Source organism: Ursus maritimus, unplaced genomic scaffold (genome assembly GCF_017311325.1).
Source record: "Ursus maritimus isolate PB19 unplaced genomic scaffold, ASM1731132v1 scaffold_23, whole genome shotgun sequence".
Lineage (NCBI taxonomy): Eukaryota > Metazoa > Chordata > Mammalia > Carnivora > Ursidae > Ursus > Ursus maritimus.
The window spans coordinates 35,253,142-35,275,532 of NW_024424786.1; the positions used below are offsets into that span (position 1 = coordinate 35,253,142).

The window sequence follows — 22,391 nt, forward strand, 5'->3', positions numbered from 1 at the left end:
AAGTTCAACCACGACAAACTATACACCACGTCATGTCATAGTGCAATTTGCAAATATTAGATCCAAGGATACGGTATTGAAAGCGGCCAGGGCAAAGAAATTTCTCACATACAAAGGCAAAAATATTAGGATTACGTCAGACCTGTCTACACAGACCTGGAATGAGAAAAAGGGTTGGGGGGGCATTTTTAAAGCTCTTTCAGAGAACAACATGCAGCCAAGGATTCTTTATCCAGCAAGGCTGTCATTCAGAATTGATGGAGAGATAAGGAACTTCCAGAATTGCCAGTCACTGACCAACTTCATAACCACGAAACCAGCCCTACAGGAGATATTAAGGGCGGTTCTATAAAAGTAAAAAGGCCCCAAGAGTGATACAGAACAGAAATTTACAGTCTATAGAAACAAAGATTTTACAGGCAACATGACATCATTAAAATCATATCTCTCAATAATCACTCTCAATGTGAATGGCCTAAATGCTCCCATAAACGCCACAGGGTTGCAGATTGGATAAAAAGACATGACCCATCCATTTGCTGTCTACAAGAGACTCATTTTGAGCCTAAAGATACATCCAGACTGAAAGTGAAGGGATGTAAAACCATTTTTCATGCCAATGGATCTCAAAAGAAAGCTGGGGTAGCAATTCTCATATCAGACAGATTGAATTTTAAACTAAAGACTGTAGTTAGAGATACAGAAGGCACTATATTATTCTTAAAGGATGTATCCAACAGGTGGATATGACAAGTATAAATATCTATGCCCCCAACAGGGGAGCAGCAAGATACACAAGCCAACTCTTAACCAGAATAAAGAGACATATAGATAAAAATACGTTAACAGTAGGGGACCTCAACATCCCACTATCAGAAATAGACAGATCGCCTAAGCAGAAAATCTACAAAGAAACAAGAGCTTTGAATGATATACTAGACCAGATGGACCTCATAGATATATATAGAACACTACAGCAGAACAAAAGAATACTCATTCCTTTCGAATGCACATGGAACGTTCTTCAGAATAGACCATATGCTGCGTCACAAAACAGGTCTCAACCAATTCCAAAAGACTGCGATTATTCCCTGCATATTCTCAGACCACGATTCTTTGAAACTGGAACTCAATCACAAGGAAAAATTTGGAAGAAACTCAAACACTTGGAAACTAAGAACCATCCTGCTCAAGAATGATTTGATAAACCAGGAAATCAAAAATCAATTTAAACAATTTATGGAGACCAATGAGAATGAAAACACAATGGTCCAAATCTATGGGACACTGCAAAGGCAGTCCTACGGGGAAAATACATAGCCATCCAGCCTCAATCAAAAGAATAGAAAAATCTAAACTGCAATTTTTATACTCTCACCTCAAGAAGCTGAAACAGGAACAGAAGAATAGGCCTAATCCATGCACGAGAAAGCAGTTGATCAAGATTAGAGCAGAGATCAATGAATTAGAAACCAGGAGCACAGTAGAGCCGATCAACAGAAGTAGAAGCTGGTTTTTTGAAAGAATAAATAAGATCGATAAGCCAGTGGCAAGACATTCAAAAGAATAGAGAAAGGACCCAAATTAACAAAATTATGAATGAAAAGGGAGAGGTTACAACCAACACCAATGAAATAGGAAGGATCATTAGAAACTTTTATCAACAGCTTTATGCCAATAAATTAGACAACCTGGAAGAAATGGATGCCTTCCTGGAAACCTATAAACTACCAAGACTGAAACTGGATATAAAAAAATTTTAAACGTCTGTATTAGCTAATTGGCTAATGACTGCTTTACATATCTGATCAGGCTTCTTTCTCTTAATGTTAATTAACTCAAGTTTCTCACATTTTTTCATTATTCTTCACATCCCTGAACATAGCTGCTAACTCTATAACCTGGTGTGTTGATGATATAATTAGTATAACATCCTAACCTATGATCGTTAGTTCCTTTGTGTCAGGCATAATGCTAAGCATTTTACGTGCATGGCCTTGTGTAATTCCATGCCTCTGAAAAATCTGCACGCTAATTTCCAGCTTACTGATTAGAAAGCATTTTGAGACTCTAATTGGTTAAACAATTGGGCAACGAAGTAGGAGGCAAAGTTTGAACCCATCCTGAGCCGTGAACCACCGTCAGTTCTGCTGATGGCCTTCTCCAAGGAACTGTTAAATTCTTGGCACATTTTCGGCAATTGTGAATGTCATTTCAACTGAACCTCATGGATATGGGTTAACATTTCTCCCTGTATTTCAAATATTGTGAAGAAGCAGGCAAGTACTGAAATGGTCAGTAGGAATAAAATATTTATGAGATGGACCTTTCAGAAAATGTTTGCTAACCCTGCTCTAAGTTTTCCTTTCTTAACTGCCCTTGGAGGGCTGACATTTTCTGTTCCCGATAAAAGAAAACTTGTTAGACATCTGGCAAGCAAGCTATAGGAAAGGGGTTATGGGAGTGCTGGAGAGTTCCATTGTGGGTATTTGGGAACCTCCCAGAATGTTTAATGATCACTTTTAATGTTCATTCCATTCTGGGGGGAAGAGTATGGGTTTCAGAGTCATTCATACATAGTCTCAGAATTCGCCTCTTCCTCTCATTTCTGGATGAACGTAAGGAAGTTACTCGGTACCTCTGAGCTTTGGTGTCTTCAGAATGAGGAAGATCACAGCCTCGTGCAAATTACGTGGTGAGTGTGTGTGAAGCGCAGTTTGCAATCCCTTCACTACCTGGAACACTCTCCCTCACTTACCTTGTCGGAGTTTCTCCTTGAAGAGCTCGGACTGAAGCACCCTGCAAAGTGCTTCTGCTGCATGATTCCCAGAAGCTGCTGACCTCATACAAATCCTTGCCGGAAGCATCCCTGAACCCTGAAAGGGAGGGAGTAGCGGGCGGTCCGGGCGTTGAAGTGGAGCATTGAGGATACGACAGGAGCAGGCTCCTGATTCTGGTCCTACCCCCTGCCTTTCTGCAGAGGTTTGGAGCTGCAAAGAAGACGGAGGGAGAGGCACGTCTAGAACGGCCACGGCTTCTCGGAGGGAGGCCACGTGGCTCATTCTGCAGGTTTTACCATTCACATGGGGAGGCAGTGGAGGGTGACGGCTAAGGGCATAGGTTTTGGGGCCAGATCGAATGGCTATGCATTCTAAGTTGGCCACTTTCTAGCTGTGTGGCTTTGGGTGTGCTCCCTTCCCTTCCTGCACCTTGCTCTCTTCATCTGTGACATGGCAATAAAATCAGCACCTTCGTCTTTGGTTGTAATGAGCACTACGGTCCCTAGGACGTAAGTGCTAACAGCCTCGCCGATGTCCAGTTGGTGCACACTGGCTATTCATTATCATGAGGATGCCTGTGAATTTTTCCACTGCTTGCTGGTAACTTCACTTCCATCGCTATGGTCCTAGAGACACGGCTCATCTCTCCTGTCACTGACTTGATCCCAGTCCCCTCTCCTGGCCTCTGTGTCTCCCTTGCTCATCACATCCAGGCCCCTATGTCTGAGGAGGCCAGTGCAACCTTCCCAACCTCTCCTAGTCCCTTCTGCTCCTCTAGCTGTATGGCTCTGTTGATCACATCAGCCGTGGAAACCCCTTCGACTTGGAGGTTCGGGTGAACGCCTGCCCTGAGTGTCAGATGGTCATTATCCGGCCTTAGAAACAGGTTAAGCACACAGAGCAGGATGGGTGGGACTGGTCAGCTTCAAAGGGCCTGAGCAGCCAATCCGGTTCAGACTCACCATGGTTGCTTGCAGGGTCAGAGAGAAGTTGAGGTGCGTTAAAGGCACTCTCTCAGTGCCTGGTACCTTGGATGAGCGCCACATCCCCACCCTGTCTGTCACAGCATAGCACTCATCAGGCCAAGGGAAGGATGTGAGGAGGAGGAGGAGAAGACCAGTACTGGGAGGACACCTCTGACCTGATGCAAATTCAGCACTGACTGAGGTGGCAGGAGTCAGTGACAGGGGCTGAGACAAGGCCAGTCTCTTTTTTTTTTTTTTTTATTTCGTTGTATTAGTCACCATACAGTACATCCCCAGTTTTTGATGCAATGTTCGATGATTCATTACTTGTGCATAACACCCCGTGCACCATGCAATATGTGCCCTCCTTAATACCCATCACTGGCCTATCCCAATCCCCCACCTGCCTCCCCTCTGAAGCCCTCAGTTTGTTTCCCAGCGTCCATAGTCTCTCATGGTTCATTCCCCCTTCTGTTTACCCCCCCCTTCATTCTTCCCTTCCTTCTCCTACCGATCTTCCTACTTCTTATGTTCCATAAATGAGTGAAACCATATGATAATTGTCTTTCTCTGCTTAACTTCTTTCACTTAGCATAATCTCCTCCAGTTCCGTCCATGTTGCTGCAAATGTTGGGTAATCGTTCTTTCTGATCATAGCCCTTGTTCTTTGATTTGCTTTTGAAGTCCTCACCAGTGATCACCACTTCATCTTGACTCAAGATGTGGCAGAGGAGAGGGGAAGAGAGATAGTGTGCTGGTCTGAGTTTCATCTAAGATCCTGTCCAGGACTCTGTAGAAGTACTGAGTGCATCAAGAAAGGGGTAAATCTGCAGATTCCTAGGAGCTGAGGGGGGCAGACATAAGTGGTTGTCCACAGAGTGCAATCCTGTATTCCTAGCACCATGAACTGTACCAACTTGCATTCCCACCAACAATGTAAGAGGGATCCCCTTTCTCCACATCGTCTCCAACATTTGTTGTTTCCTGCCTTGTGAGACAAGTGACTTAGAAACAAATACTGGGCAGAAGTCCACTCCTAAAATCTGCCTCTCAGGAAACAGGGACAGTCGTAATGACTCGTGTCCACTCTGTGGAGGCACTAGCCCTGATCGTGGATGACATCCTCAGGATAACCTTGTCAAGTGAGCCTTAATATCTCCAGTTTCGAGAGGAGAAAGCTATGCTGAGGGAGGGAGAGGAAATCGTGTGGCTGCAGGAGACCATGTGTTAAAGCACGCTCTTTGGCTTTGGCTAGCGTGACCCGAATTCAAGTTTGAAGGACTGCCGATTTTACTAGGTCTGCGACCACCGGCATGGATTTTTCTGAGCCTCCATTTCATCTTCTGTAAAAGGAAGATAATACAAGTAACTTCTTCATAGAATGACAAAGTTTAAATGAGATACCGTATATCAAAAACTTCGTCTATACCACATGCTTGTAAATATCACCACTGGTACTGGCTGAGGTCGCACAAGGAGAAAGTGACTAAGCTCATGGGCAAACCGACATCTGTTTTTGGCCTAAAGCCTCTGAACTTCTCTGGACTTCTAGTCCATGAACTGATGCTTCACGGTCAGCCGGCTTTATTGTAGGTACAGAACGTGGGTCCCCAAATAATAATAATTTAATCCAGGTCAAGCTGCCCTTGCACACCAGGTTGGGCCTGGAATGCAGACGGCAATGAACCAACCCCAGCTTGAGGGGACCAGGGAGGCAGGCTGGGCCCGGCACTCCCCACATCTTTCTTGGCTCTTTCCCTAGGGATGTGCTTTTGGTCTCCTGGCTTCCTGACAGGCTGGCTTTGAGGACTAACACCCAGCTTAGTAAATTCCGTGGCCCAGTTTCTTCAGTGCGTGGTGTGCTAAATAACTACGGATGGCCCATGGTTACGTATTTGTTTTCATTTTGATAATTTTGTATTTATGGTGTGTATCGGAGCAATGGAACGAGGGCATCAGACCCATGATTTCACATCTCCATTGCTTTGAACAAGGCCAGTTTTCAACAAGTGAGTCAAGAGATAAAGAAGTGAATGTATAAAAGTGCCGTGGTAGGGGCGCCTGGGTGGCTCAGTTGGGGCGCCTGGGTGGCTCAGTAGTTAGGCATCTGCCTTCGGCTCAGGGCGTGATCCCAGAGTCCTGGGATCGAGCCCCACATTGGGCTCCCTGCTGGGAGCCTGCTTCTTCCTCTCTGCTCCCCCTGCTTGTGTCCCCCCTCTCGCTGGCTGTCTCTCTCTCTCTGTCAAATAAATAAATAAAATCTTAAAAAAAAAAAAGTGCTGTGGTACACCCACCTGACAAAAATTGGTAAGACTGTGAGACAATACAGTTTATTTTGAAACACACCCACCTAGCCGGATTCCCATGTTCTTCTCAATATTAAAAGTTAATCCAATTGGCATGAAATTATGACTGATTTTTAATTTTTTAATTTTTTGAAGAATTTATTTATTTTAGAGAGAGAGCAGAGGGGGAATCTCTTTTTTTCTTTCTTTCTTTTTCTTAATTTAAATTCAATTAGCCAACATACAGTACATCATCAGTTTCAGATATAAAGTTCAGTAATTCATCAGTTGTGTATAACAGAGCTCATCACATTACGTGCCCTCCTTAATGCCCATCACCCAACTACCCCATTCCTCCCACCTATCTCCCCTCTAGCAGGGACGATGCAGGGGAGAGGTGTGCTTCCGCAGGGCAGTGCTGGTTACTTGTTCTGTGTCTAGAGGCACCTGCTCCCTCCTTGTGAGCCTCAGCTCCCTACCAGGCCAGTCTGCATCTCTAGCCTGAGCGCCCGCACTCACCACGTCAGCCTGTGGGTAAACGTCACCACCGCCCTGCTGCTGGGGACCAGCAGGGGCTTGAGGATGGAGGAGAGACAGGGCTTGATGGGATGGGCCCAGTGAAGGCATATCCTAGGCCACCGCCCACCCGCTTCTTTGTTCCCCATCCCCAAACGTGAAGGTTTTATACAGTTCCTGTCTCCGCAGCGGTCTGCCCCCTCACGTGTGAGGACCTGGGGTTTCCTCCAGGTTCATCTCTCTGCTCAAAATTTCAGGCCAACTGATAGTGCTTTTTCCTTTCCTTTTGCTTTCCTGTTGCAGATATATTCTGATTTCGTTTCTTTTATTTTCCCCATTATTTCATATAGTTATTGGTGTGAAGGAGACAGACACCTGCAGCTTGGCTTACCGCCTTGATCCCCGCTCCACCTGGGACTCTCTTCACTCCTTCTCAAGGCAGACCCAGGGCTCACGTTGTATCAGCGCCTTCATACCGGCCGCCCACAGTTGCCCTTGGCATCCCATGAACCTGGGCCGACCCTACTTTCCCGGGGACGCAGACCCTGGGAAATCTTGGGTTTGCGTATGAATCCTCCCTTGACACAGCAAGCAGTATTTTCTTCTACCTTCAATGAGGCCTGAATTCAGGAGTCGGGGCAGCCCGACAGTTGATCCCAGTGGTCTGTCTCTGCAGGGAAACTTGCTGTGCCATCTTCGGGTACAGAGGAGAGGCAGTAAGTGAGGAGGGACCATATCTCCCTCCCTTCCTTACCTGAAGGCGCTCCTCTTCTCACAGGGAACACTTAGGGACAGGCCAGCAAAAGCCCTTGGCCACCAAGCCTGGCCTTGTCAACCATGGGAAGAGTAGCCAGTATGCCCAGGGGTGAGATGATAAAAATTTAACAGTGATACCCAGTGTGAGAATAAAAATATTTAAAAACCAGTAAGGGCACCAACCCTTGGGAACAGTTTGTCTTTCCAAGGGCCTGCACCGCCTCTGGGGACTGTGGCACTGCACCAGCAGCCTACAGGCTCCCCATGGGTCCCTGCTCCCTGACACAAGCACACACACACTTTGGCTATGTCCTTTCTTCCTGATCTCTTCTGTGTTTAGTCCAGATCTTTATCTCCCTGTGCCCCAAAGTCCTGCTGTAGGACTCTTGTGAACCCCTTTTCGAGCAACCTCACAGACCTCCTACGAGCGATCCGTGAGAAGCGTGTCCCAGATAAACTTTTCATTTCAGGCCTGATCAGACAATCTTCTTACGCACGAACACCGAACGGCTTCATGACTGAGGAAATATGTTGAAAATGGGTTCTTCTGCTTGTGTTGGTGTGGGTTATATCTGGGAAGTTACAGTGTTTAGAGAATGGGGTGAAAATTAATTGATTTCCCTTCTATATTTTTTTTTAACTTTTACAAAGTATACCCTACAGCTATTGAAAAGATAACGTTTTTCAAAGGTGAAAAATCCACTCAGGAAACTTAATTCACTTCTCCATCATATTTCCTGATTAACTTTGCATTGGTCGGTAATACTTTTCCTAGTATTCATAAATGAACACAAATTTCTCTCCTACTATAGGAGACAAAGCGCCAGCTCTTCTCCCTCTGCTTCCCCATGCACCCCAACAAGACGATGTCTTTCTAAAGATTCATTCCCTGTCCTTCTCCCTCCTCACATCGAGAGGAGTGAGTAGATGGCCTAGATCAGACCCGCCCTCCTCCAGCCCTGCGGGCCGGGAGCACAACCCCGGTGGTTCAGACCAGGTGTGGCAGGCTCTCCCTTGCTGTCAGTCATTTCCAGAGAGTCTACCGTGGTCATTGAGATATAACCAGATACATAAAATTGGCCAGACCTTTTTGCTCATTGCTGTTTCCTCTCCTTGTTATCTGCTCCTGTCTGAGGTCGGTGTTCCTATTTACTTGCCCTGTGATTAGCGTTCTTCGTCCAGTATTTTCTACAGGTGAGTATGTTAGGGATGTGATTTCTGAAGTCTTCCAAAGCCACAAATATCTTTCTCTAATCCTCAAGGGACTGACACCCTGCGACCCCACGTTTGAGGCTGATGACATTCTGTGTCCTCCATCTAACACTTGATGAACCTGAGGCTCAGAGAAAGCGGGTGACTAGTTCAAGGAAACGCAGCCAGTAAGAAGTGGATGCCTAGGGGCGCCTGGGTGGCACAGCGGTTAAGCGTCTGCCTTCGGCTCAGGGCGTGATCCCGGCGTTATGGGATGGAGCCCCACATCAGGCTTCTCCGCTGTGGGCCTGCTTCTTCCTCTCCCACTCCCCCTGCTTGTGTTCCCTCTCTCGCTGGCTGTCTCTATCTCTGTCAAATAAATAAATAAAATCTTTAAAAAAAAAAAAAAAAGAAGTGGATGCCTAGCCATGGGGGGTTTCAGACTGATGAACAAGCAACAGCACAAGATAACACAGGGCTGAAGCCAGCGTTGTGTTTATAAAATGATGTAGGACTGGCCAGAGCCGCAGAGCACATCCGTCCTCCTCGGGAGTGCTGCCGTGACCCTGGTGCAGATCGCAGGCCCAGTCCCAGCAAGGGCTGCTGATGTCACAGAGCGCTCGTATGTATTCTGCAATCTCCTTTTACCCAGCGTGTTATGCTAGCTCTTTCTGGATGTATGACGCATTCCCACTGATTATGAATCATATAATAACCTCTACACCCCGTGTAGGTTTCTCGCGATGTTCTCCTTAAATTATGCCGGAAGTGGTAAACTCACAAGATTCATGTATCGTTTGTTCAGACCATCGTTTGGGTAAGAAGTCAATCAAGGTCAACTCTCGGGTGTCCTTGGCGCCAGTATAGGAAGTGGGTCAGCTAGAGTGAGGACAGGCTGTTCAACCATTCTGTTCAACCTTTCTTTCCGGGGCAAATCCAGGCTCCGAGATTAGATCTCCTGGCTCCTGGCCCAGAAAGCTGGTACAACCCCACAAGCACCTTCAGAGAGAAGATGCTGTGAGAGACCAGAGCAGAGTCTTTCTCTGAACTGTAGCTGAGTTCCTGGACGGATCTGGGTATGGGACATTTACCTTTCTTTCCTGAGGGATAGGGGCTGAAAAGTGGGAGAGAAGAGGAAGAGACTGAAGCTAAGTGGGCCAGAGGAAAGGGTTGGGTGCCCTGGCCCTGAGGATTGCAAGAATGGAGGAGACAAGGGAGGCACAAAAAAGCTGTCCCCCATATTCTCGGTTCTCCCACTTCAGCCCGGGGCTTTCCCCTTCCTCTTCCCGCCCTTCGGCTCTGTTGCTTTCCTCCCACAGTGGGACTCCCCTTTGCCCCTCTCTGAGCTAGATACTGATGTGAGGAGGCAAAACCAAGCCAATGGAAAATGACCATTTTTATTATAGCGTGAGATACAGAATATGAACAATAAAGCAGGATGAGGAGAAGGAAGACGACCAGGAGAGGGGGGCATATTCAGTAGGAAGTGGTCAGGGAAGGCCACCCTGAAAACCTGGGGTTGTTCTGAAGAAGGAAGGAAGAGAGCCGGGCACAGATCTGGACCGAGGAAGCCCTGCAGGAAGTGCCCAAGATGGTCCACTGGGGTGAATGAAGAAACTATTTGAACCTCCATTTATATTTTTATCTAAACATGAAAAGTTACATGTGCCTAACATTTAATCTATTAATTATTAAAATATATAATGTAAATAAGTATATATGGGGTGAGGGCTCAACTTGCTAACAATGACACCAGTGGGAAATTGAAAGTTCAGACATTACTACAGCCTAAGGCAAAAATCTTAAAGTCCAGGGTAGATTTTTTTTTCCATCATATTATCTGGAACAAAAGGTATCTATCTATACGCTGTGTCTATCTTTTTGATCTCCTGCGTCCATCTTTTTCTCCTTTACTTTAGAGCAGAGTCCCTATGCTTCTGTATTTTCAATAGCAACTAGACCCATGCCTTGCAGATGAGTCCCTAATAAAGGAATAGGTGAATGGACAGACAGACGGATGAATCCGTGCGGAGACATGTTTCACCCAACCCGCATGCACTGAAACGCTACACAGGCAGCCTTGGCACAATAAAGGACTTTGGCTTTGGCATCTGACAGGAGTGAATATCATTTCAAGGACCACCCTTAGGCGATTTACTTACCTTGTTTCCTAATCTGTGAAATAGGAAATGAATTAAGTAGAAAGATGAAATGAGGCAATGCTCTGGACAATTTCAAATTACACTGCCCAATGTTTAGTGGACACTTTCCACTCTGCTCCCCATGGTCAGCACCCAGAAAGACTCAACTGCTAGTTGGTACAGCCACTTTGGAAAACAGTGTGGAGGTCCCTAAAAAAGTTAAAAATAGAGCTACCCTATGACCCAGCAATTGCACTATTGGGTATTTACCCCAAAGATACTGACGTACTGAAGAGAAGGGCCATATGCACCCCAATGTTCATAGCAGCATTGTCCACAATAGCTAAATTGTGGAAGGAGCCGAGATGCCCTCCAACAGACGAATGGATTAAGAAGATGTGGTCCATATATACAATGGAATATTACAGCCATCAGAAAGAACGATTACCCTACCCAACATTTGCAGGAACATGGACTGGACTGGAGGAGATAATGCTAAGTGAAATAAGTCAAGCAGAGAAAGACAATTATCATATGGTTTCACTCATTTATGGAACATAAGAAATAGCGGGAAGATTGGTAGGAGAAGGAAGGGAAGAATGAAGCGGGGGTAAACAGAAGGGGGAATGAACCATGAGAGACTGTGGACTCTGGGAAACAAACTGAGGGGCTTCAGAGGGGAGAGGGGTGGGGGATTGGGATAGGCCTGTGATGGGTATTAAGGAGGGCACGTATTGCATGGTGCACGGGGTGTTATACGCAAATAATGAATCATGGAACTTTACATCAAAAACTAAGGATGTACTGTATGGTAACTAACATAACATAATAAAAAATATTAAAGAAAAAGAAATACTTAGCTGCTAAGGCAATGACAGGTATCATGCTGGCTTTGCCCCCTCGAAGCCTTTCACAAAACCTCCAAGGACCCAGAGTGATGGACCCAGAGACCGGTGAAGTGGGCCTTAGTTAACTAAGACTAAGGCAAGTTGGAAAAGGAGGGTTGAGCCAGCCTGAGCTAAAGCAACCTTGGACAGACACATTACTTTCAGGGAGCATCTGACGCGGCATAGGCCCCTCCCACCTCTCCATTTCGTGCCACAAGTGCAGCCCCCTAAAGAGGTGGAAGGCTCTTGGACGGTAGAGAATGAAAGAGTGGGCAAACCAACAGCACGCTGCCTTTGGCGCCAATGAGTGTCAATCCTCACCCGCTTCCCCAACTCCTTTTCCCTCCCCTTCCCATCAGGCTCGTTCTCTGGCGCCCTCTGCAGGCCGTGCTCGGAACTCCAGCTTTGGTGGAGAACACTTACCGAGAGCGAGTATCCATCCGCTGGTGTTGGCAATTGGGCTCCATTCTTGGGGTCTCCGTTCGCCTGCATGGGGACTTCCTGCGCTGACCCCCTCCCCAGGAGCTGCCTGTACGAGAGCCCGCGGGCGCATAGGGAGGGTCACACAGGGAAAAGGGAGGGCTGCGGGGAGCAGGCCTGGAGGGGAGCACGGGGCCAAAGAGTGCTGGGGTGTGCTCGGGTCCTGGAAGCTGATGCGAAGAAAACAGACAAGCAATGGTAGGGGGCTAAGAACACCCCGCGTGCCTGCTTGGGTCTTAATCCTGGCTTTGCTAACAGCTACGGCCACAATTTCCTTTGAAATGGGGATAATGGTAGCTGCCTCCTATGGTTGTTAGAGGATGAAACTAGTTACTATTTGCAAATACTCAGAGGACATTTTGGTCAGTGAAATTAACAGTTGGCTTTATGGCCCCAGCGGTGCTGGCGTCGTCTCTTGAGAAATGCAAGTTAGTGAGTCAGCATCTCCACAGAGGGAGTGCAGAAATCTGTTTTCAGAAGCTGACCAGAGGATTCGGATGCATCATATAAACTTTGCGAAGAACTGTTCTGAGCTTCCGCGGTTTTTAAAGCTACCCAAGTGATAAATTGGGACAGGAATGGAAGGGGAATCACAAAGGGGCAGAGCGGTTGAAGTTACAAAAAGGGAATCAAGACCTCCAAGAAGGGAGTGAACTTGCCCAAGGTCTCCCTGCAAGAAGCTATGACAATCTAAGGTTAAACTCCAGTGCACCCCCAACTAGTCCCATGGTCTTAGGCAAACTATCTTGTTTCCTAATCTGTAAAATGGGTGCAAGAGCCAAACAAACTCCAGGGGTGACGAAAATAACGAGACCCAAAAAGTCAACTAGGAAACACCGCCCTGCTGCGAATAGGGGCTGAGCTAAAGTAATCAACCACCCCTGGCTCCAGAGCCCGAAATGCCCGCAGGCCCCTAGGCCCCCGCTGGGCGGATTTCCTTCTAAGAGGTCCTTGATAAAATAAGGCTCCCCGCGCGAGTCCAGGGGGTAGGGCGGATTTTGGGAGACGTTCGGATCTCTGGGCTTCTTGCTTTGGCCTAAGTGTGTGCATTAGCCTCTCGGTGTGGCTGGTTCATTTGCCGGGGGCGCCGAGTGCCAGGAGACCGACCGGACCCTAAGAACCTCGATGCCCCCTTTGGGCCCTTTTGTCCGCTGGAAGCCGGTGAGACGCCGTCTGAACACTGGAAGGTTCTGGCGGGGCTTCTGCCCAGTGCGAGCCAGCCCTGCAGCGGCCGTCCGGTCCCGCCGGGGACGCTCCTCGAACCACCGCCCACCCGCAGGCCGAATGTTAGCCCCGCAGCTCCAGACGCAGGTGCGCAACGCCCACCCAGCGGAGTCCGCGGGGCGAGAGCGGAAATCACCTGCTCCTCCCACTCCCGCCTGCGCTCGCTCAGCTCCCCGCCCGACGGCAGCTGCACTGAGGCGGGAGAGCGAGAGGAGATTGTCCCGGACGAGATGCTGGCCCCGGGACAGGGTGGGGAGTGCGTGCGCGGGAGGCACCCAACCGCATCGTAAGGCGGCTCGCGCGCGCGGGCGCCAATTCCGGGAATCCTCCCCCCGCCTCGGGACCTGCCAACTCGCGCGACGGGGTCCACGCCCAGCCTCTACCGCCCGCCCCGTCGGTGGCCGGACTCGGCCAATCGGTTCCTGAAGTGGCTGTGTTCCTGGCCAATGAGGGCAGACACCGCCCCCTCGCCGCCCGGTGACGCGGCGAAGAGCCCGGGAAGCGCTCACTTCCACTTTCGCGAGGGAAGCATTCCCGCGGAGAGCTTGGCGAGCACCGTGTTCTGAGCTCTTGCGAATCCCGGGGCAGCGGTCACCGGCGCCGTGGACACAGTCGACGCATCTGTGAGTGGTGCTCTGGTCCTCAGTCGGACGTGGAGCTCTTGGGGGGTGGTCGTCGAGAGCACTAGGCAAAGGACCTTGGTCCTGAGCCAAGAAGTTTTGGGGGTAAGGGATAAACAGCCTCCCATTGTGGGAACCCCCTTCCCGCCCCGCAGCTTCAAAGATCAACACTTTAACTCCTAGAAAGACGCTTGGAGATCAGCTGGGAAGCTGTTTCAGCTACCCTGTTGTGTTCCTGGGCATCAGGAGGGGGCGGTATTGGGGGGTGCGGAGGGCGGGCGTGTTCGGGGGAGGGGGGGTCAAATATCATAACTGCAGCCCAGAGTCACTGAATCATGATCTTTGAGTATGGGATCCGGTATCTTCTTTTTTAACATGCCCAGAGGGGGTAACTCACAGGAACAATAAAAGTTTGGTCCACACCAAACACCTTCATTTGCAAATGAGGAACCCCACATCCCTAGGAGGGTGTAGGGAGAGGATTTAACGTTTTGGGGTGGTTCTTTCCTGGCCTTAGGTACTTTCTTCCATTGCTGCTCTGCTAAATTCTCCCCTGAATTCCTGAGTGGATCCCTCCTCATGTATCCGGAGTTGTCTGTCTAGGGAGGTCATTCCCTTCTGTGTCCTGGGACCACTGCCACTTCCATCTGTCTGTCTCTTCAACTCAGGGATTCCTGCTGGCTCTGCTTTGCTGCCCCGCTTGCAGCCTGGCCTGGGATCTCTCAAGCAGTCAGCTGCAGTCATCACAGGGGGGGCCTTATTGGTCACTGTCCTTATGTGCATGATGGCTAGCCAGCTCCTTGCAAATCACTGTTACATACCTTTTGCCCATTTTGTCTTGTTTTGTTTTCAGTGTGGAGGCTCAATCTGGTCCCTGTTATATTTGGCCAGAGAGCCAAGGTAATAACTGGTTTTGTTTGTTACTAGTTCTGTCAGCTGTGTCCCTTCTGGATCTGTTTCTATTCCTCAGTTTCTTTCTTCATTAGCGGTCCTGTTTTCCTCTGCTTTTCATGCCTGGTGATTTTGTACTGGACATCCAGCTTTGTTAATTCCACATTTTGGGGTGCCAGAGATGTTTAAATGCTCATTGATATTCTTAAGCTTTGCTCTAGTGCCCGGTGACATGAGTTGGAAACAGTTTGATCCTGGCAAAGTGTCGCCATTCAACTTCCTAAGGTGGACAAGAGCAGTCTTCAGTCTGGGGCTACTTTTGCCCCACTATGGAGACAATACCTTGCTGAATACTCTTCCTGATACCTCATAGGTGGTGAGGAAAACCTAGTTTGACTTTTGGGAGCAGAAACTATTCTCAGGCCTGTGTGAGCCTCAGAATTGTTCCACTTTTTCCTTTAGGTGGTTCTTCCGAGGGCTTCCAGTATCTTCCTCACATGTACGGACTGACCACTATTTGGCTGAGATTTCAAGGGGTACCCACTGCAGATCTCCGATTCTGTGTGTAGCTGTAGCTCTCTTCTCTCTAGTAGTCTGCCCCACAAACTCCAGCCACTTAGGCCCCCATGACCCTGAGCTTGTCTTCTCAACTCAAGGAAACTGCCAGGCTCTGCTGTTTCCCTTCCCTGAGATATGGCCTGGAAACACTCCCCAGGCGGAAAGCTAGAGGTTCATAGGGATTACCTCATTAGATTTCTGTCTCTGAGGGATGGGAGATCACTGTTCTGCAGTCCCTGGGGCCTGGGGTTTGAAAGTTGTTTCATGTACCTTGTCTTTCCTTTGTCTTTAGTCATTGCAAGTGGGAGAGCAAATCCAATCCTTGTTTCTCTGACTTGGCCACTAGCAGAAGTGAGTCATAGTTTCTTAGAAGTCATCATGAATCCCATGAAACCTGAAGAGAACAAGTCATTCGCTGATACAGAAAATGGCCAGAGTAGCAGACCTGAAGATTCGAAGGTATGTCTCCTTTTTAGCAACTCTTGGCTAGAGCGGCATACTCTAACCGTAGTGGCATTAGGATCCTGGAAGGGGATAAGCTCATAAACAGTGGCAGCTATAAACCCTTCCTCTGTGTTGTGAAAAGTATATTTGGGAGATCACATCTGTAAGTGCTTGTGCAAAACCAAATGATAGTGTATGAATTAGCAGTGCACAGCGTGCCTTGTTAGACAACAAGGTGACTAACAAACACTGTAGACGCTTGATATCAGAAGGACAGAGAGGCCAAAATAATACAGTTACTGCTTATTGAGAAATTAGTGTGGACCTGAATTTCTTCTTGCAACTTCCTGTGTATCAGCTCATTCAACATTTAATAAAACAAAAGATATTGCTATCATCCCTGTTTTAAAAATGAAGAAACTGGGGCGCCTGGGTGGCTCCGTCGTTAAGTGTCTGCCTTCGACTCAGGGCGTGATCCTGGCGTTCTGGATCGAGCCCCGCATTGGGCTCCCTGCTCCACTGGGAGCCTGCTTCTTCCTCTCCCACTCCGCCTGCTTGTGTTCCCTCTCTCGCTGGCTTTCTCTCTCTCTCTCAAATAAATAAAATCTTTAAAAAATAAATTAATTAATTAATTAATTAAATAAAATAAAAATGAAGAAACTGAACCCACCTTTCTGCAAGTTGCAAAAATGATGAACTTGAGGGTGAGAATTTGAATCCAAGCAGTCAGACTTCAGAGTCGGTTTTTGACCAACACAAAATATGCAAAATGATACTACTGACTCAAGATACAAACAAGTGTTTTGGAGTGCAGAGAGGAGAATGCTTCATTCACACTCAAGAAAATTTAGGCAGTATCATCTGAGAAAGATCTTACAGGATGAATAGAATTTCACCAGGGAAGTGTGTCCAGCATGAGGAAATAGTGTGAGTCAAGTCGTATACACATGAAAACATATCTGGGAGCAGTATAGCTAGACTTGATGGTATGGAAGAATTCAAGAATGTGGAAGGCTAATAATGCTGGGAAGATAGTTTGAGAGAAGATTACAGTAGGTTTTATTTCAATAAAAATAAAATAGGAAAAGCAAGACTTTACACTTTTTAGAAAAAAATAGAATAATTCTATGAAAGTTAATCTTATGACATAGAATGATTAATAAACGTGACAACAGAAAACTAAGGATTTCTTATGTTGAATGTTGCCTGAGGAGAATGAAAAAGCAAGCCACAGACTCCGAGAATATGTTTAACACATATAATAAATAAACAACTTGTGTCTGGAATATAGAAAGGATTTTCAATAATCAAAAGGAAAATAGTCACATAGAAAAATGGGCAAGAGACATGAACAGGCAGAAGCACGAAAAGGGGTTCAACCCCCATTAGTAATTAAACTAGTTAATTAAGATGCCATTTCACACCCACAAGACTGGCAAACATCGACAGTTGGGCAGTACTAACATCGGATGAGGATGTAGATGTCCCACTGGTGGAAATGCAAGGTGGTACAACCATTCTGTAAATAATATGGCCGTATGTAATAAAGGGAAGTATTCAGAGATCTCCAAATTGGAGCAGTCCCACTCCTCCTGCTGAGTCACATTCTTGCACACGTGCACCAGGAAACATTCAAGGATATTCACAGCAGGACGGAACCACTGTGTTTTGTAGAAAAAAACTTGGAAACGACTAAGATGTGCATAAACAGTTAATTGTTTCAATGGATTCTCTTTAACTGTGGAAGTGAATGTAGGACTCCATCAGTTAGAATCAATCTCAGAGATGTAGTGAAAGAAATCACAGAACATACTTAATCAGATGCCTTTCCATAAAATCAAAACGAGGCACAACCATACGGTGTGGTACTTCTATTTCAACAACATATGTGTATGTCCCTAAAGAACTGTAAAGTCAGAATTGGTTTAAAACAAATTCAGGATGAGTGTTTGTCTATGGAAATGAGAGAGATATATAAAAGAGGAGCTTCTTATAAATTGTAATATGCCATTTCTTAACCTGGGAGGTAGATACAGAGATGCTTATGGGGGGATGTCATATACTGCATTTGCATGTAACATAAATTTCCAGTTTTTCTAAATGGGATGTAAGAGTGAAAATACAGGAAGAAGCTGAGTGTGACCCACGGAGTGCTAGCGTGGGGGGTTGAGTGGATGGTGACGCCGTTAACAGACTCAGGAAACCCAGGAAGAAGGGAGAGATTGGGAGTAAGCTTTACGGCTTCAGTTTGGAAAGAGTTGAGGGTGAAATGCCTCTGATGTATCCAGGGGGAGATGTCAAAGAGCCAACACAGCATTAATATCTGGAACTCGAATGAGAGGACATTGCTGCGATTTGGACAATGAGTCGTAGCTGCAAATGCAAAGGAGAAGGAAAGCACCGTGGGAGGAAGAAGCTCACTGTGCCTAAAACCAGAGCTCCTTCAATTGCGCTGGCCTCCGAAATAAACCAAGGCCCCCTGTCCCCAGCTTTATTCCTCTGTTCCTATAGACCAGGTCCAAGACTGGAGACTCCACAAGAATTCCCGCCCAAGTGTTGCCGAATCCTGTGGTGTCATGGTTTTCACATGTGTCCTTGATTTGCATTCCTGTTGCCTTCAGATTATCCATACTTTTCCCCGGGCTATTGCCAAATGGTTCTATGTGTATATGTTTTTGAGTATGTATATTTATGGGTATATGACCATATGTATTTACGTGTATATCTATCTATCTGATCCTGGGATTTATCCATCATTTTAGCATATCATGTACTTCCTTGGTGCTGTTGAAACATGTAGAGAACAGAAATTAAATAGAAATTAAACAGAAATTAAACTTAATGGGAATTTTTTGAAAGGTGACGTTTCAACTGTCCGAGAGGTGCATTACATAACTCCAGCTTTGCTAGTAAGTAATGCAGATTTTTTAAACAGTCAAATTAAATGGCATTTCAGCTATCAATTGGCAGACATTTAAAATAGTAGTATTGAAATCCTTTGGAGGAGTCAGCCGTATGGTTGGCCTCTTTGGGCAGCAAGGGGAGAAGGAGTGGGAGGAATTGGTGCAGTTTCTCTGGAAAGCAGTTGGGCAGCATAGATGTTGTGAAACACAGCTCAGTATTTCTACAGCTTAGAATCTGGCCTAGGGAAGTATTCAGGTGTTGAGACAAAATGCCGTGCGTATAGAAGTGTTTGTCGTATTCAGAGTGGTAAGAAGTTGGAAACAGTCTAAGTATCCAGTAACAGAAGAATGAATTAGAAATAATTGTACAGTGACGTATCCTGAGGCCCCTCAAATTGTGTTTTCAGAGGTTATTTAATGGCATGTATGGCATTAAATAAAAGTATGTCATGACATGTCAGTCAATGGCAGATTGCTTAGTGAAGAGTAAATTCACGCTGCAGAGCACAATTTAAAGAACATGAGATTTGTATCCACAGGTAAAATCATAGAAACAAATAAAACAGCATGTAGAATGGTTCTCTCTGCTGATGAAATAATGATTGGTATTTTTTTCTCCATTATTCATTATCCATGTTATTATCCAGTGCTTCTTCACAGTATCTATTAGTTTTATCATTAGAAAAACATGAAACATTATTATTAAAGGTGATTCTTATGAAGTTTTTAATCTTTCCTTTTTTAAGGATACTGTCATGAGGCAGACGTGTCCTGGCACGTGTCCTGCTGCTCATTCTCTGTCTGACAGTAAAGAGTGGAACAGGCCCCTTAAGCTTAAAAGTGAAGTCAAGCATGAAGCATCTGTGGAAATTCAGAACCCAGACTTGAGCACCGGTAAAAAATGTTCTTTTACTTTTAGCTTGAGTGAAAGCTCCAAGAAATCAGACCGCAGTGTGTTTACAGCACATGGTAAACTCACCGAGAGTATCGACTCAGCCCTGAGAGCTAATGACAACTTCAGGGAAAGGATGGAGAATCATTTTAATAAGAACATCCTTGTTTATGAAGAAAAAACAATAGGCGGATATGTAAATTTAGGAATGCCTCTCAAGTGCCTACCTAAACATTCCCATTTTAAAATAACACTTGGTCAAAAAAAGAGTAACCAGGAAACCGATCCGATGTTTCGGCAGTGTGAAAACCCAAACATGGAATGTGTTCTTTTTCACGTTGTTTCTGTTGGAAAGAATGTGAAGAAGATTCTCAAGATGAAGGAACTTCATGAAAGAGGAAGTACACTTTGTATCTATGCCTTAAAGGGTGAGACTATCAAAGAAGCTCTAAGCAAGGATGGCCGATTTCGTTCTGACCTTGACGAATTTGAATGGAGAGTAATGGAAGATCATCAGAAAATTCATGGAAAACAGTCCCTGGTGGACGAAGTATCTGGAAAAACCTTAGAAATGGACATTTTTAAGAAACGGGTCAGGAAAGATGGCCCTAAAAAAAGTAAACAGGAGAGTGAAAATGCCCCTGATGAAATCAATCCCAGGGATCAGACACAGTCTGAGATCAAAGAACACGAACCAGAGACCGATGGGGAGACTGAAGAGGCAGAGTCCAACAGAGAAAAAACGGTCCCACCTCAGAGTCTGGGGCATGATATTGCAGGTAAAAAACGACGTACAATTTCCAGAATTAAGAGTTATTACCGTAATAGACTCAACAGAAAACACTGGGGGAACAACTCAAGACGTAGGCAAAGGCCCCATGTGGCTATGCAGCATGTTATGAATCAGGCTATCCCGAGGACGGCAGTTAACCTCTGGCTAAAGAATTGCCGAATGTTGGACAAAGGCATAATGGATCAATATCCAAATTTTAATCAGGAGGCACTTTGGATGAGAAAGTATTTTCAGGATGAACAGAAGAGAACCAAACTGACGCCGTTTCAACAATTCAACGTATATAAAAAGTATTTTGGAAAAGTGACGGAAAATTCTACTTCAGTTGCAACCTGTGAAGATCTTATTCATCTTAGTAAGTCCGTTGGGTTCTTGGTATGGGACAATAATGGAAACACAGGGACTGGTACTTGCTTTGTCTTCAATCATGGTTATATTTTCACCTGTCTACATGTAATACAACTTATGGTGGGGGAAGGCACAGATCCAAGTTTGTGGCCAGGTATAATAAGCAAATGTGCAAAGGTATCTTTTGCTTATAAAAGGTTCTGCCCTATCAGTGTTGATTGGTATGACATTGAGCCATGGTTTGAAGTGTCTGATGGACCTCTAGATTATGCCATTTTAAAGCTAAGCAAAAATGGAGATGGATTTCCTCCGGGCCTGTTTGGACGAGTTTCCTCTCAACCGTCTAGTGGTTTGATTTATATAATTGGTCACCCAGAAGGCCAGGTCAAGAAGATAGATGGCTGTGCTGTGATTCCTCTAAATCAGCGGTTAGAGAGGTACCCAGAACAACACCAAGATGCGATGGTAGGACCCCAAGCTGCCCCTTATAATGCTTTCTCCATGTTCACCCAAAGAAGTTTCCTACCAGAAGTTTGGAGCACTGATACACTTAGCTATGATACCTGCTTTTCCAGTGGGTCCTCGGGCTCCCCAGTGTTTAATACATCTGGCGAATTGGTTGCTGTGCACACCATTGGGCATTTTTATAAACGTGGAGATACAGTCCATGCCCTTATTGAATATGGCTATTCTATGTATTCAATTCTTCGTGATGTTGAACAGAAAAATGAGAGGTTGTGTAAATTCTTAATGGAAGAGACAAACGAGAACCATAACAAAGACAATAACAAACAGGAGTTGTCATTTCAATCTCATCAGATTTTACCCATGGAACAATAGAAAAAAATGTTTTATTCTAGAAAATATGCCAATAATTTAGAGTATTTGGGGCTGTTTCCTTAACGTATAATGAATATTCTTTTTATTTGTTGAAAATATTTTATGTAATTATTTGTCAGAGAGAGAGAGAGTGCTAGCAGGGGGAGCGGGGGGGCAGAGGGAGAAGCAGGCTCCCTACGAAGCAAGTGTCACATATACCCTGACGTTTATAGCAGCATTATCAACAACAGCCAGACTATGGAAAAAGCCCAAATGTCCATCAGCTGATGAATGGATAAAGAAGATGTGGTATATATACACAATGGAATATTACTCAGCCATCAAAAGGAATGAACTCTCGCCCTTTGCAACAATGTGGATGGAGCTAAAGTGTATTATGCTAAGCAGACTAAGTCAGAGAAAGACAAATACCATGATTTTGTTCATGTGGAATTTAAGAAACAAAGCAGATGGACATATGGGAAAGGGAGTGGGAAGAAGAGAGAGGGAAACAAACCATAAGAGACTTTCAGGATAGAGAATAAACTGGAAGTGGGTGGGGGGGTGGGCTCGATGGGCAATGACTATGGAGGAGGGCACTTGTCTTGTTGAGCACGGGGTGTTGCATGTATGTGATGGATCACTAGACTACTCCTGAAAACGATATTATACTACATGTTAGCTAGAATTTAAATAAAAATTGAAGAAAATAAATAACATCTCTAATTTGCAACTAGGATTGTAAATCAGATTCCTTAAAATAGATGCGCTTGCCTCTTTTTTTTTTTTTTTAAAGATTTTTGATTTATTTATTCGACATAGATAGAGACAGCCAGCGAGAGAGGGAACACAAGCAGGGGGAGTGGGAGAGGAAGAAGCAGGCTCATAGCGGAAGAGC

At 45.7% G+C, this 22,391-nt stretch overlaps 1 protein-coding gene and 1 long non-coding RNA gene across 2 annotated transcripts in view; both read left to right on the forward strand.

Annotated features, from left to right (window-relative positions):
- The window catches only part of LOC103666141, a 76,444-nt gene extending 67,677 nt beyond the window's left edge, over positions 1-8,767 (forward strand). Inside the window, exon 7 of the long non-coding RNA XR_569447.2 lies at positions 8,565-8,767. This is a non-coding gene — a long non-coding RNA (uncharacterized LOC103666141). The remainder of the gene's footprint in view (positions 1-8,564) is intronic.
- Positions 8,768-13,732: 4,965 nt separating this feature from the next.
- Positions 13,733-21,791, forward strand: FAM111B (FAM111 trypsin like peptidase B). The gene is made up of 3 exons (XM_008694170.2): positions 13,733-13,848; positions 15,587-15,753; positions 19,388-21,791. The coding sequence occupies exons 2-3, from the start codon at positions 15,673-15,675 to the stop codon at positions 21,512-21,514; spliced, it is 2,208 nt and encodes a 735-aa protein (XP_008692392.1). The 5' UTR covers positions 13,733-13,848; positions 15,587-15,672; the 3' UTR covers positions 21,515-21,791.
- Positions 21,792-22,391: the final 600 nt, after the last annotated feature.

Bases quoted from the DNA above. Each gene is read 5' to 3' on its own strand.
- FAM111B (XM_008694170.2), top strand. From the start codon at position 15,673: ATGAATCCCATGAAACCTGAAGAGAACAAGTCATTCGCTGATACAGAA. The intron at 15,754-19,387 runs GTATGTCTCCTT...TCCTTTTTTAAG, and splicing joins GCAGACCTGAAGATTCGAAG to GATACTGTCATGAGGCAGAC.